Genomic DNA, 16,825 nt, shown 5'->3' with positions numbered 1-16,825 from the left:
AGTATGGAAACTACTTGATACAATAGTTGTTGATTGTCACAAGATCTTCCATTTTACCCCCTTAATATAATTGACTATTGATCAGACAATTGCCACTCTCTTTTAGTTCAATTTAAAAGTGAGTTACCTAACCTTAACAGATGTGTCATCTGCTTTAGTAGAGTTGAAAGTGTGCCTTGCTTGTAAAATAATATGTATTGAATGTAATGTAATGAAGAAATGTAATGTGTGTCCTGTAAATATATCATTTTGATACATATCACTTAGTTTTATGTCTTGACAATGAGATGAAATTAAATGAAATATATATTAGTTTATCAATACACCTGATCTATCTAGTAAAAATAAAACAATTACTTAACATTACCACAGCACGTGAGCTTAATAAATATCTATATAATTCAATTTTCAGCCCAATTTCTTATCCATTCACTCCTTACTGGTTTCTGAAAAAAAAATTAATATAAGAACAAAAATATTATTCTCTATTGTCCTGAAATTTCCTTCGCCAAATAGATAAAGCCAATTTCATAAAAAAAAGAAAATAAGCAATATTATATATTACTAGTGATCTAAGATATAATAATAAATAAGATTAATCAACCACTTAATTCTACACACAGTAGCAGTTCTTAATTATATAGTTTAGTTTTCTCTTCTATTTTGAACAAGAAACATTAACAGTTGATAATAGTTTGTTACGAATTGGGTTTGTTTAATATAATACTCGGAGCATATGTTTAATGAAGTAGTGGTCTTGACAGACATATATTACTTGAATTGAAATTTTTACCAGAGAGCTAAACATCTATTTTGCATCTATTAATACGATAGTTATCAAATTGCCAATTAAGTTCTTAGAATAAGTTAATCTTATGTTCTATTCAATTACTTTTAACAGTTTTTAAATAAGATGCACGTAAAATCTCAGCTTTAATCAGATTAAGAAACAAACCGGGGTGTTCATTATAATAATCATAACCTTTAAAAGGATACTAATCTTTCCAAGCAGGCGTATTTAAAACAGTTAAAAAAATTATGACAAACATTCAAATTCAAGATTCATTGAAAATACTTGAAATTAGTATGCCAAAGTAAACATCGCATAGTAACAGCTTCAATAACGTACTGAAAATACTACCTACTAAGAGATTTATCATTAATTAAGATAAAATATTTAAATCATTAAAACATTCTTATAGAAAAATAAATAAAACATACATAAAGAGTTTTACAATTTTTTTATTAATTATTCCCATATTAGCCTAATGTAATAATAATTAAAATAAGAGTCTTATTCTGCAATTGTAATAACTTACAAAAATTATCCGTAAATGACATAATACTTTGGCCTAGTGCATGTACGGTCTCTTCGTCTATCTAGAAAAACTGCAGTCTGCCGTACATCGACCTCATTTCTCAAATATAGTACAAGAATGCATGAAAGAGTGGAATGCAGCGATATAAAATAAATATAACATAAAAACAAAATTTAGAAACACTTCCTGTGGACGATGGATGGTCCAGATTCGTCGTATTCTTGTTTGGAGATCCACATCTGTTGGAAGGTGGAAAGAGAGGCTAAGATAGAACCTCCGATCCATACGGAGTATTTCCTTTCTGGTGGAGCAATGATCTTGATTTTCATGGTTGATGGGGCAAGGGCGGTGATTTCCTTTTGCATACGGTCGGCAATACCTGGGTACATAGTGGTACCTCCAGACAAGACTGTGTTGGCGTACAAGTCCTTCCTGATATCGACATCGCATTTCATGATGGAGTTGTAAGTGGTCTCATGGATACCACAAGCTTCCATACCCAAGAAGGATGGTTGGAAGAGAGCTTCAGGGCAACGGAACCTTTCATTTCCAATGGTGATAACTTGACCATCAGGTAATTCATAGCTCTTTTCCAAAGAACTAGAGCTAGCAGCGGTAGCCATCTCTTGTTCGAAGTCCAATGCGACGTAGCAAAGTTTTTCTTTGATATCACGAACAATTTCTCTTTCAGCTGTTGTGGTGAATGAATAGCCTCTTTCAGTTAAGATTTTCATGAGGTAGTCGGTCAAGTCACGACCAGCCAAGTCCAGACGGAGGATGGCGTGAGGCAGGGCGTAACCTTCATAGATAGGTACAGTGTGAGATACACCATCTCCAGAATCCAAGACAATACCGGTGGTACGACCAGAAGCGTATAAGGAAAGAACAGCCTGAATAGCAACGTACATAGCAGGAGTGTTGAAGGTTTCAAACATAATTTGGGTCATCTTTTCTCTGTTGGCTTTAGGGTTAAGAGGAGCTTCAGTAAGAAGGACTGGGTGTTCTTCAGGGGCAACACGCAATTCGTTGTAGAAGGTGTGATGCCAGATTTTTTCCATATCGTCCCAGTTGGTGACAATACCGTGTTCAATGGGATATTTTAGAGTAAGGATTCCTCTTTTGCTTTGGGCTTCATCACCTACGTACGAGTCCTTTTGTCCCATACCAACCATGACACCCTGATGTCTGGGGCGACCGACGATGGATGGGAATACGGCACGAGGAGCGTCATCCCCGGCAAAACCAGCTTTGCACATACCGGATCCATTGTCTACGACTAATGCAGCAACTTCTTCGTCACACATGTTGATTTGTTAGTGCTGAAAAATAAAATAAACATTAGTGATGTTTTACTAAATAAGTAAATATATATAAAAGTAAGTTAACGTGGGCTGAACAATATCCTTTTAAAGAGCCACCATCAAAGCAATGATACAAAATGGAAAAATCAATAACGTAATTTAAATTCTTAAACCCACGTTCACCAACTTATTCGTATATATAAGGTCATGTTTCCTTATGATTCGATAATTTGAATTATAGCCAATTTGCCGAAATTCTTTTGATGAATTTAGCGTTGAGATCGGTAGGTAAAAAACAACTAGCATTTTCTTTACTCGTTCTATACCAAGTATTTGATTTGGGTAATTTTTTAATATGCCCCACCCAAACCGTTAACGTTCTACTTACGTCACAAGTGAGCGTTAAATAAAATTAATTCAAAATTACAGATGAAAAAATTAAGAAAATGAATAGTTGTAAAAATCACCAAATATAACCGCACGTATATAAATTTTAACAGAAAAAGGAATCACACAATAAAACACTTCATCCACAAGCAGAGAAAAAATACACAGTATAAAAGCCGGCTAGTTGCCACACCCCCGAGTAGATCTTAACGCGACAATTTAAAAAAGCACAACCGAAAATACACATCGATATGTAAGAGCTTAAAAAAACTTACTTTATTTAAAATGTAAAGTTTCTATATATGAAAAGTGTATAAGAGTACAGGAGCCCGCCGCACTCACTCTAAAATACCACAACAACGAAATGTGTGAAGAAACCAGCGTTCCTGGCCATTTATAATTATTCGCCCCACCCTCGACGAAATAAGACGAGCGCGCAACGTCAACCATTTGCCGAACCAATAGCGACAAAGATTACCATATATGGTAGTGAATTTCAATCGATTTTCCCCTCTTCATCTCGAAAAATTACAGTTGGCATACTTTTTCATTAAAATTTTCAATGAGAAATGCCGGTTTTTAGAAGTCAGATAAAACCATAAAAACCCATCTGTTTTATAAGAAAAAAATCATTTCCTTATTTAGTATTAACCTCGTGTACGCTCGGACATATAAAACTACTCATGAAGATTCGCGCGAATAGCATTCCTCATATTTCTCCACAAACGATCATATTCATTTTATTTATTATAAAACGTAACACTTCGAGTTCATTAACTTAGATATTTACAAATATTCAAAATAGTAACTAACCTAGAGTACGTTTTGGCAACTGATCAAAAATTATTTATAAAATCGGATTTGCGGTGGTGTTTGGATTCTTGGTGCTATTTTTACGACAACCACTTGCAATGGAACAAAAATAGAACCTGCATTCTCGGTACTTAACAGTTTGAACAGGTGGTACGTTTTGTAAGCGGTAGTGATAAAAAGCCGGCAGATTCATATTTTTATAATTTCCAAAGAGATTATTCATAAAACAACCCTTTAACCTTAAATATGCGAGGGTCAACATTTTGATTGTTTTAATAACGATAAGAAAAAATTAAAATATTAAACCTTACCGTTTAAACAAGACACGTCACAGAACAACGAACGACTGGCAAATGGGAAGTAGCCGGTAGCGATTTCAAAGAATTGACACTCGAAATCTAGGGAATGTCGCAGGTATAATTCAAATTTATTTTAAACTATATATATTCTTTGTGTCAAAATCGCTTAATTTCAATCAGTACGAAAATGTTATGTGACAATTTTTTGGTAAAAAGTCATGTATAGTTTGTTTCCATGGAAAATTATCATTAAGCCGGCTAGGCTTCCCCTTAGAAAAAGCGACATGGACTCGTCCACACCCCACTTACCTCATTCACTAACGTTACCATATTTGGGCATAAAGAGCGCAAGCAGTTCTGATTGGTTGAATTCGAGTCGTGTAGTCAGGAAGATTGGATAAAGTCTTACATGGATGCCGTTGTGTCGCTTTTTTCTTTGATTATCATCAATAATTCCTTAAAAGCGATGTATAGTTAAATTTGATCGTTTTAATTTTCCGTAAGAGACAAGAAAAAAAGACGATAACGTATAGTTCGGATATTTATGTTTAACTTTATGATGAATTATATAGTTGTATTTCTTTGTCATTGTGTAGCTACGTAATTCCTAAACACATTTTATAACCGTTAATTAGCTTAAGTGACTAGATCGGTATAACAATAATGGAATAATACAAATTGGCAACGTTGTTAGATCGTATGCAGTGGTTGATAGTTTGGACACAGCAACATAGCCACAGACGTCCATCGTGTCATTTTCCTCTTCAATTCATCTTTTTCGGGCCGTCCTCGTTCAACGACCTTGAAAATCTTATGTCACATATCGTCCCCTTCAAACATTCTTGACATTGTTAGTCACTATTTTTTTTATACAAAAATATAGTTTTTGAGGGCAAATTATTTGGAAGGATTTTATAAATCTGCAACCTTGTTTTAATAAATAATAATTGACTTCAATGATAAAGGTTTTACTAGTCTTCCAAACATCAGCGGCGTATCAAATAAAGTGATAAAAATGTAATAATAGTATAAATTTATAATTCTATTCTTGATGGGATATAATTTAATCTGATAATTATAGAACAATGGCTTCATAAGGAAAATTTCATTATTTTTAAATTTTATTAATTATAGCGGAATTTATTTTAGTCCAAACTTTAGGCATACATACATTGACCATTTATGAAAAAATTAACTTATATTTTATAAATAATGAGTCCACTAACTTTGCAATGGTATCAAAGTAGGTTAAAGATGATCAACAATTTCATCAAAACCACAATTTTAAATGTAGTGTAGTATGTTACAAAAAGTGTATATATTAGGTATTTTGTTTTGACTGTATCAAGAAGAGTGACTAACATTTTACATTTGGTTCAAAACTGCGGTTCAAAACTTTCTGAAAAGTGAATTAGGCAATTTCCTCGTTGTTATAATGAGAATATTTGATTCATTTAATTTCTTTTGAGTAAGTTTTTTCACTTAAAATGTATTGTTTATTTATTTACATCTTACATTAGATATGCTTAGTGCAATTTTAATTTACAAATTAATTTATAAGTACTGATCTGCAGTACTTGCATTAATACACAAGCAAAGTGGGTACGGGATTAATACATCAGTATGTATTTCACAAAATATATTTTTTATTGACGAAAAAATAAATAATAATAATATTAGGATTTGTGTAATATAAATCCTTAGCATATTAATGTTAAATGACTTTTGCTTATTTTCTTTTTAGATAAAACTAATATTAACATTTTCTGGGTATTCTGAAAATATATTATGAAAGTTTATCACAGTACCATTCATCACATAATGATATAATAGGAAATTGACTTGACAATAATAGTTATTATGTATTAATGGCAGCATTTATGAGTGCTACATGATATGATTAATATTTACTATCTAGGTAAAAACACTATAACCACTATAAAAAACTATAACAACTTAAAATAATTTAATAATATGTATATATGATATATATATATATATATATATATATATATATATATATATATATACATATTTATTTATATATATGTATATAAATAAATAATATATAAATGTACTTTGCATGATTAGTTTTACTAAATCCTATATTAATATCAGAAGCGTATATAAAAGAGGTCCCAATATACTTTCTTGAAAGATTTCATAAATTGGTGTTTATTCGTTTTTATACTGTTGAAGGAAATTGTGGTGAGGAATGTGGAATTCAGCGATAAGAAAACAGGAAAGATGTAACATTTCACGTAATTTATATTGTATCAAACATTTGCGTTATAGCTTGAAAAACTGCGACACAATATGTTATCCTTAGTCTTGTAAATCTTATTTTCATCACTCGATGAATTTGCATAAATGCATCATGTTCGTGTTATAATAATATTTATTAGTTTGCGATTTATATTTTTTGTATCTACTTTATATCTGTCTGTAATGCACAAGATTGAATGACAACCTTGGTAAATAAAAATGTTTGATTTGATGATTTGATATTGTAGACCATAACAAATGAAACAATATTAACTAAGTGTATAGCATCATTACTTTAGCAGGACATTTTGTATTCACTATTGTCGGGCCTATATGATTTCTGAATGGTATTAACTTTTAAAAGGTCCCTTAAAATATTAAAATGACAGGAAATTAATTAAAATTTCCTGTCATTTTAATTTCTAATTTACGAGTTACACTGTATTAACGATGTAACTGTTTCTGAATTGTTTTGGAAACAATTGTTAAAAACATTCTGTGCTAATCTATGTAAGTGTCAAGTAAATATATTGATTTTACTGGAAAAATATTCATTTAAAAGCAATATTACAATTAAAATTTAGTTCAAAATATATAGTTGAAAAATAATATAACATGTTATGAGTATGTTATGAATATAGGGAATTTCTAAAATATATTTTTCTTAGAATATATTAGGTGTGGTATTTGTAAGAAAAATCTCATTCTGAAAATATCATGAGAAGTTAGAAACGCGTTTAAAAGCTATTGAATAAAATGTTCGGTTACATGTTTATAAATTGGTGTAAGTGCTTCTATGTATTTTGATCAGCGGTATATATATATATATATATATATATATATATATATATATTGGTAAAAATGCAATTTTAATGTAAACAATTGTTAAAGTCGATGTTTTGGAGATTTCTCTATACATGGTAACAGTTTTCTTTTTAATATCATGGACTTATTAGTGTCTACTGCCGTTAATTATGGAACGTTCAAAATTGCATTTTCGACATTGCACTACTTTCACTGTTTATTTTATTCATTTGAAAAAATTAGCTTCCAATGTCCATGAACAATTTACATATTTAGCTTTATAAATGAAAACCTAGCTCAAACTTTAGAATAATGTACAGATAACTGCAAATGACAAATCAACTGTTCCTAGACGTATATATGTTATGAGAAAGTTCGAAAAGCTGTGAAAATGTCTACCTCAAGAATTGATTGCCGGTTCTAACCATTTCAACATTGTAACAACATCGAACTATTCATTGCCATAAAATATTGCTATGCATAATAAATGTATTATAATTATAATCGGATAGTTGCCAAACCAACACAGTTTCTCAAAGTTATAGAAAATGAACGAAAATATATTGATTGATAGTCAATCTATTAGTGACTATTACGTATTTTTCTCATTAAATGTCAAAATAGTCGGAGTATTCATTATGATTATTATTATTCATTATAATATCCTAGATCATTTGTCATATTTATAAAAATATACCCACCACTAACAATCCGTAACCTACCTTCATATTCATTCTCTACTCTCCTTTTCATTTTGTAAAAAGGAAAGAAATCTGGGGAAACAAAAATTATAAATAAAAAGGTCAATAATTTTTTTAAGATAAAGTTTTTTGATTATAAATAGTTTTTAGTAATATTTAAATATTTTATTAAAATAATGTTAAGTTTACTTTTCTCATATTGATATATTTTTCTTTACGTTATATAACCGAAATGACTATCTTGCCAAAGTAATTTTGGGCACATTTTTCATTTCAAAAATATTATTCATATCATGAATTCACTTATACCTGCCGAAGAATATTTTCCACGTTTTTTCGAACGACGTCACAAATTTTAGGCATCCGTCTGACAAACTACTTAGAAGCGCCTAGAACAAATCCCACTTTTATCTGAACAGAGAACGCAATATCACAGGATATGGTTGTACGCCCGTTTTTTCGGTTTCATTTTATCCGGTACGGGTTTTAAAAATAATTGTGAGCAGAGCGCAAATGTCGTTATGGTTGCTCGTTGAATATGTAAAACATATTGTCAGACAGGGCCAAATGCATCTTTAACAAACAGGAAATAGAAACGTTTATAGTAAGCCAACGCCCTTGTAGAATATTTACGTCCTTAGTGATGCATTCGAGTTCCGATCGAAGCGTCGAACAGTAATTGATAGGAGTTCAATTTAAATAATATTGATTCGTTTAACTACGGCAACTGTCGTTATTTAAACTGTTGTGGTTGATATGCAATCAGAACATAGAATAGAGAGACTTAGAATGCGATATCCCCTGTATAAATTATATCCAAGTTTTATTCGTCTAAACCATTTGAGGGCTCACAAAGCGGGTTTTATTGACAACAGAGGGAAATTAAAAAATAGAACTTAAAATATTTAATTTAAAACAATAAAATATTTTATTTAAATACTAATTAATATTTGTATTGAGTATTTTCAAAATACATTAATGTAATCTCACAACTTTTTTTATAATTGTACATTGTCATTGCCTTAAATATTATAAAGTGAAAAAACTATAAGTTAAGTACTTATATACGTATAAGGTACTTAAATGGAGACACTATCCCTGTTATTTATCTAGCCATGTAAAATTTTTGTAATTCTATTTATTTTTTTCACCCATCATAACACGCAATTTATTCAGGACGTTGTAGACAATTAATCTTTTTAAAAAGATCGCTAAATGTTCGTTAAATTTGGTTTTGTACATTTTGCCGATAAATAAAAAATCTTAAATTAGGTTTTTATTACCGTTAAATAACATTTAGATAATATAACATAATAGCAGAATTATAAAAATATATATCACAATTTTTTCTGGAAATATTATCACATATATACTTTGGTCTTAGTTCTTAGCTCTTAGTTCTTAGTCTATTTGGTATACTGTCTGGCTTTTATAAGCATGAAGTTGAATGCATAGATTTTTCTATTTCAGAAGCATCTGCAGAGGAATATGTGTTATAATTTCCAGTTTTCAAACCTCTCAATTTATTTATTTTGAAAAAAATATTATATTTGAACTTCTAATTCTTTTTGAAGATTCTAATGTGGGCTGAGTAACTGCTGATTCCAATATTCAACTTGCAGTCATATTTTTCTTTCAGTAGTTTAAGGGAAATGATTTGTGAACATACACATATTACGTATTTCAGTTTAATTAGTGATGTAGATTTTAATTAAAGACTTTTTCTAAAATTACAATTAAGAATTGCATGTCGGTTTATAACCATCTGGTGGCCTGAAATGCAAAGAATCTTTTTTGGAAGCTTGATGTAGGAGATTTCAAAAGGTTTCTTGAAGTTTATCATAATTTACTTTTAAAAATCGTTTTGTGAGCTAGAGAGAATATTTCGGAAAATAATAATAATTGATTGAAGTGAAATATTAATAAACTGGAATAAAACAATTTTATTTGAACCTTCACATCTTGAAAGACAACACTCTTATTAAGATTTTGCATTTAAACTAATAATATACACTTTAAAAGTAAATATTGCAAAAAAAGGAAAATAAAATTTGCTTAAAATTGTCCATAATATTAGAAAAAAAAACACCGGTCAAAGATGTTACAAAATTTGAAATTGAAAGAAAGAAAAGAAATATGTTATCATTTTGCTTGTGGCCCTCTAGTGATTCGGACGCGCAAAACATCGTTACAGGTGTGCCTACTTAAGTTCCTATTCAATATTTCTTCGTTTTGTGATTCAGAATATCAGTACGAATAAACATTATTTCTATAGTTGTATATTAAATAAAATAAAATGTTGGATCTAGAAAAAAAAACATAGTGTTTTTTTTTGTATCTAAATCAACATTATTTAATGAAATATATTTAGTTTAATTAATTATAATGAATACTTTTCTTAGTCTAATAAACTAATTCTCGCTGGACATTGTGTCTATATGATTTTTATTTTAGACTTTTCTTTTTACCAACTAAGGTTTATATTGAGTAGCTCATAACTTGAGTTCTGAACCACCGTTCTTATGATTAAGCCCAATGGCACGTCTAGAATTTTGGTTTGGGAGGTGCTGGACCCTGCTAACAGTAAGTTTTTTCACGGTAAATACTGAAAAAACAAATAATTTTTTATTTTATTTTGATTTTATTTACAAAAATTTGTCTTTGTACAAACATCCGTGCAGCAAAGTGAATTGGGTAAAACTCGACACATGTCCCATAGAAACTGTAAAAACTTACATGAAAACTTTTAAATAGAAAATTCTATTCCACCAGCTGTACTGACCATATTTGACATCACCATCGAAATTATTATCAGAAATTTCGAATATTTAGATCTTTGTCTTATAGTCTGGCTTGATTATATTAATTGATCAGAATTCTGAAAATTCTTGTATAGTCTTGAAAAATATGCCTTTTTTCTGACATGATATTATAAGAATGGTCAGTGAGCAATACCTTGATAAACTATTTTTGAAATAATTACCAAAATATATTAACAGTTCTTTTAGATAAAAGAGTTTCTAAGAACCTAGAGGGGATACATTGAATTAGTATGAATGTTATTGAGTTAAATTTTGTATATTAAAGTAAGAATATGAATTAAATATAATTTTATTTATTATTATTTACTTATACGTCATCAACAATCAACCATAAATATATTAGGTGCTGTGAAAATACATGCACTTTGATACAACCTTTTTCCTTTATCAACATATATTTCTTTATTTATATAATATAATTAAATATATAGTTAAAACTAAATGACTATTCTTTATAATTTTATGATAGTTTAAGTACAATCTTGTATTTATTGAAATGACAGCGTATTACTCATTATGTGATGTATATTACAAAACTAGTGTCAACTATTTCTTCAGTGACATCACATGAATCCTCGTCAGCAAGTAGTATTTAAATTAACACAATGAACAAGATTGCCCTATATTGCCTCATACTTTTCTACATCCACATTTAGCACCCTAACCCTTTTTTACAGCTGCAAAAAATAATGTTAAGGAGTTTTTCCAGAGTAGGTGGCAATAAGGTTTGAATCCGTTGCAAAGTATTATCAGCTAATTGTCAACCTTAGTCTTTTAGGTTCTATTGATTATCTAGCCATATTTGAATTTGATAGTAGTTATAAGTGTTGCTGAGTTGAGGTCTATCTATATCAGAGGAAGAGAAGATGTGCTTGTTTATTGCATCGTTTATTTTTAATTGTTAAAATCTGTTACTTGTCTATGCAAATGACCTTTTTGTGGCTCCATAAATAGAAAAGAGAAAGCAAATTCCTGATGTGATTATGGTTTGAGGAGAAGGGTCAACTTCCTGAATTATTTTAGCGCAATCAATTAATTTTTTTTTCAAATATTGCAATGCTCCTGCATTACTTCTGAAAATTGCTGATGCAGTATTGCAGGTAGTTGTCACATGTAAAAATAAAATATTGTTTTGCTATTTAGGATAAGAATAAGGGAATAGGATAGATGAGTGTATATCAGAATATGTAATAGTATATAATAGTAATAGTGTGTATGTATAGGCACACATAGGTATTTTTACTTATATTAAATGTCAATCTATGTATATCTGTAGCATATGCGTGCATATTGTATAGAATGTAAGTGTTCGACTTTTAGGCTCGCAATATCTCAGAAATGGTAACTCTTAGGAAAAAGTGTAAATATAATTTTGTAGAGCGATTTTTTTGAAAAATTATTTAGTAGGTGTGGGATGGCAACATTTAATTTTTTATTTATAACGGCGAATTCAAGGTATCAATTAAAATTCAGCTCTCACGGAATTTTGGTAATTTAATTACTATTTTTACTTACTACATTGACCGGGCTATAGGTGGAAAGTTTTGAATTCCGATGTTCCCTTAAACATATACAAGTGCCAAAACTCAAAACGATTTTTTTTTGTTGAATAGTGTAGTATTTACATTAGTAACTTCAGATCATATTAATTTATGAAATATGAATAGTTCATATTTGTGAAATAACTTATTGGATATACATTTGTTGAAAATCTTAAATTAAATTCTAAATAAGTGAGTAATGTTTGAAAGTAGCATTTGGGGATCTCGCTCCATCATTAGCTGCGGTTTAGAGATAGTATATATTTTGAACAATGTTGTAACTTGGTAACTTGCCACGATAAAAAGTGTCACTCGATTTGTATGCCATAATCTGATAATTTTTTAAAAACCAGAACATATTAGGATTTGCCAGCGAACTTTTGAAATGTTGAATTTTGGAGACCATAAAATTATTAGCAAAACTCTTATTAAAACTTACATAAAGTTTTCTTATCTGCTGCTGCTCGATCGAATAATATGTAATATCACGAATTGCCGTTGTTTTGATAAAATTTAAAATATAAATAACGAAAAACGTTATATATTTCTCTATTTCCAATGATTGTAACACTCATACAGTCATTTCCAACTCATACATTATAGTAATACTTTTAAAATGGACATTATCATATTAAAGTTTTCTTTATTTTAAGTTGTCTAATTACATTGCTGCTTCTCCTCTGCTTTTCTTAAATCTTAATTAAAGATTGAACCGTTTTAAAACGACAAATTAACTAGAGTAATTATTACGTAAGAGTGATGTTAAACATCATTGCTTATAAAGCATGTACAATGACCTAGTTAATATTCGACCAGATGACAATTTTAAAGGTTACTGTAGTAATGAATACGGAAAAATAATATATACGAAACAGTCTTTTTTAGTTCTTATAGATACAGATAATATAATTATATAGTATAGTGACTACTTTATAATAAAATAGTTGAATAGCAATAGTGATTTTTGATGTTTGATTGATTTTTTATTTTTTATTTAAATAATCAATCATATATAATTAATTATTTTTAGCAATCCAGTCAAAAAAATTTGAAAAATTCTTTGAGCTAATAATAAGGACGCAATTTACTGAGAAATTAGAATATGTTGGCGATAGTGTTAGAAAGGATTAATAAATGATGGTTTGTTATCATCATCAGGTCAGAAAATTGTCACAGGGCTCCTGGTTTTCGTTTTTATTTGAATGGCTGGAGACGTCTTATCGCCATTAAATATGCTCACCTTGGCGAGACTGTTTATTTAACTTCAGATTAATTGAAAGAGTTTTTAATAATCAAAATAAAAAACGAAAATATATTTTTTTTTCAAGAATTATACGTGTAATTAAAAATAATGAAATAATAAAAAATTATATCGTAACCATTATTCCTTACATGCTTCTGAGCTAGACTCTAACATGGATATTCACTTTGGTACCGATTAGAAAGTACCCCTTAGATTATTATATGGAAATTATGAATTATGTGCATATTCATATTCTGTGAGCTGAAAGTTTTGAAAATTTCACATTTATTTAGTTTTCTTCAAAGTAATTCCCTTATATATAATATATTTATAGCAAAATATTTTCCATGCATCGAAATAGCTATTGAGATGTACAAAACGAAAGTTCGATGAAGCTAAATTGGCGTGAAATTCGCTTTCTCAGTGATTTATTTATTTATTTATTTAAAGCTATCTGAATAGGATGATCCCAGAGGAATTTAAGAGTAGATGCTAAGTATATAATAACCAAAGAACTTGAACTGAAATGAAGACCAATGCGATACAACTATTGGACAATATATTTTGTTAAAAGATTAAGGTAGATAAGTACACTTTAGTTGCTGCATAAATATATTTTGAATCAGTGGGCTAAGGTTTAGTCGAAATAAACTAGATTGTATTTTGATTAACTTCGTTTATAGCCGAGTTGGTTGGCGCAGAAGTATAGGCAACAGGACGGTCCTCCTACTGTTGCGATAGTCGCGGGTTCGAATCCTGCTGGGGCATGGTCGTAAATGTATGTTTGTGATCGTCCTAGACAAGAGTGGAAAATCCGACAAGGAAAATGATGCCAGTCACGCCACTAACCAGGCTGGGTAAGACCGGATATCTTCTGGGATGATTTCTAAGTTTCGCCAGTCGGTAGGCTTAATGCCGAGAACCCTGGTTCGGAACCCGCGTTAAATAGAAGATCCATTCCAGATAAACCCTCGTTGATAAAAAAGATACTTAAAAATATTCTTCAAAAATCCGTTTAAACAATTATTTCGAAAGAATAAACCCTGAAAGTATATTTTTTAGTTAAATATTAGTCCCAAATGCATCATAATGCTATGTTTTGTTGGATCCTGCATAATTTAGCATTAATTTTAAATACAGGCTTCTTGGAGTTCGAAGATATGCATGTAATCCATAATTTTAAGAAGGTGACATACCGTTTTAATGAGGAAAGGATCACGACTGTCATTAATATTGCATTTGCTAGTGACTAGTGAAAAAATGATTCATTCGGTGTCCACTCTGTTAGCCAGACAAGAAAATTCGATTGGCGAGGGTCATGTTGGCCACGTCATTGACGTGACTCAACTATTTGGATTTTCATTTCAGACAGCGTTATCAAGAAAGGGAGGATATCATTGGCGTGCGCGTTTTTTTTTTGTGATATATTATCGCTAGAACACTTATTAAAACGAATAAAACTTAGATAAGAGTAATCGTGTATTTACATTATCATTGTTTGATATTGTTTATTCCTTATAACAATATCTTATAATTTATCATCTATCGGACTTCGTGCTAAATAAATTGTATTTACGAGGAGTTTTAATATGGAAAAAATTATGTTAAAAATCATTGTAAATTTTAAGGGTTTAAATGTGTGATTGGCAATTTCAGTGACAATGTTTATGTTATATATCTTATCTAAATTATTAGTATTTGGTTTATTAACGACAGATAAACGTTTATAAGTATTGAGAACAAATTTTGCTAGCTGAAACCCAGGGACATTTAGGCCAGGCGCAAAATGGGACGTAACTTGGTGAGGTAGGGTAGCGTGAGTGACGGCGAGATTTTGTGGGTTTAAAGAACGATAGCTATCGCGCAATATTGCTTCGCATCGTGCTGTGGCGCAGTTTTGGCTAACGTGATCCTGTGGAACTTGTCGCCGTTTTCCGCGTCACGGCAAGTGTTTAAAAATCGAAGAAGAATTAATCGAAGCTGTGTGGATTCGACAAGATTTGTACGATATAAGTCATATAGACTACATTAGGATTAAATTCTTTAATTAAAATTCTTCACTAAATTTTTTAATTAAAGTAAGTTCTCCGTGAGTCTTTCTTCTTTTTAGATACAACTTTTCAATTACCTTTTTCGACGTTTGGCAGTGTTATCCCGCGTATACTCGCCGTGACACTAACTGCGGTACCTGACCAAGCCCAAACCGTTTTTGCTTTTATCAACAGCTTCTTCAACGACAATTTTTTTTTGTATCTCAGTGAAGAATGATCAAGAACATCGTAGAAACAAAAATAGAGTATAATACAATCATTAATATCATATATAAATCAATATGTGTATTTGATAAGATCAGAATTGGTCCGCTACATAAGGATTAACGAAAAATCATGAACGAAAAAACAAGAAATTTTACTTAAGTATTTTTAAGGCTGCATCACATACTGTCACTTGTTCATATTGAACAAAACGGGTTAATGTATGGATTGCACCTAAACACGAGATTATTCTTATGACATTATTCTTGGAATGTTCTTGAGTTTATGGATCAAAAAATAGTAGGTAGCGATTAATTGCAGTTTTTTCTTACATTTTAAACAGAAAAAATATAAAAAAACCCTATAAATTACATAAACTATTACCATTGTAAAATATTAATATTCACAAGAATTTGAAATTAAAAAGTAGCACTATTTCTATTTTTACAAATTATATTGCAATTTTTAAATTTAAACTTATTTTTGAAATAATAATAAAATATAAACCTAATTAATTTGAAGTAATTAAACCAACTTTTAAATTAGTATTTTTTTATTATTATTACTCTTCGTGAGTCCACAATCTGCCCTATTGGCAATAAGTATTTCTTCTGTTTATATTATATATACATGGCATGTAGAAAATCACTTCATTAAGCAATCTTCTGTATAAAATATTATCTTAATTAATTAGTCTTATTCTAATGCTTATTCTAAACTCTACATATGTCCAGTAATCAGATCAAGTGGTGTTAAACGTTTTAGTCTACGCACTTCACTATCACGTCGCATATTTAGCTGATTATAAATTAGTATGAGGAAATTCTGAATATTGAAAATTTTGACATCTGTATCAGCGTTAAAAGTCTGTTAGTTGTTGAACTTGCATTGCGACAGGAATTATATGTAGAAAAAACTAGTTGGAGATAATTAAACGAGATGACTCCCACCTACATGTTGATGGGCCAATAAAAATAATCTTGTTATTTCAACAATTATAATTGCGATTCTTTTTAGATGAATGTGTTTAAATAAAAAAAAATATATTGAAATAATATATTTCCTTATCAATGTT

General features: G+C 29.9%; 1 protein-coding gene across 2 annotated transcripts; it reads right to left on the bottom strand.

Moving 5' to 3' along the window:
• Window positions 1-1,224: 1,224 nt before the first annotated feature.
• On the bottom strand, window positions 1,225-4,411 carry LOC143194020 (actin-5C). Of its 2 annotated transcripts, none has more exons than XM_076400672.1 (2): window positions 4,132-4,411; window positions 1,225-2,638 (listed from the first exon to the last, which is right to left on the bottom strand). In XM_076400672.1, exon 2 carries the CDS (start codon window positions 2,621-2,623, stop codon window positions 1,493-1,495), a length of 1,131 nt encoding a protein of 376 aa, XP_076256787.1. In that variant the 5' UTR covers window positions 2,624-2,638; window positions 4,132-4,411; the 3' UTR covers window positions 1,225-1,492. The 2 variants fall into 2 exon arrangements, with proteins under 2 accessions (XP_076256787.1, XP_076256710.1); XM_076400595.1 differs by lacking the exon at window positions 4,132-4,411 and adding an exon at window positions 3,283-3,467.
• Window positions 4,412-16,825: the final 12,414 nt, after the last annotated feature.

Source organism: Rhynchophorus ferrugineus, unplaced genomic scaffold, assembly GCF_030347505.1.
Source record: "Rhynchophorus ferrugineus isolate W39M unplaced genomic scaffold, kcgeb_rfMv2 rfM1, whole genome shotgun sequence".
Lineage (NCBI taxonomy): Eukaryota > Metazoa > Arthropoda > Insecta > Coleoptera > Curculionidae > Rhynchophorus > Rhynchophorus ferrugineus.
Note: the sequence above shows the minus strand (reverse complement) of the source record. Positions and strands in the feature narration are given on the sequence as shown.

Excerpts from the sequence above, each read along its gene's own strand:
- LOC143194020 (XM_076400672.1), bottom strand. The coding sequence starts at position 2,623 with ATGTGTGACGAAGAAGTTGCTGCATTAGTCGTAGACAATGGATCCGGT.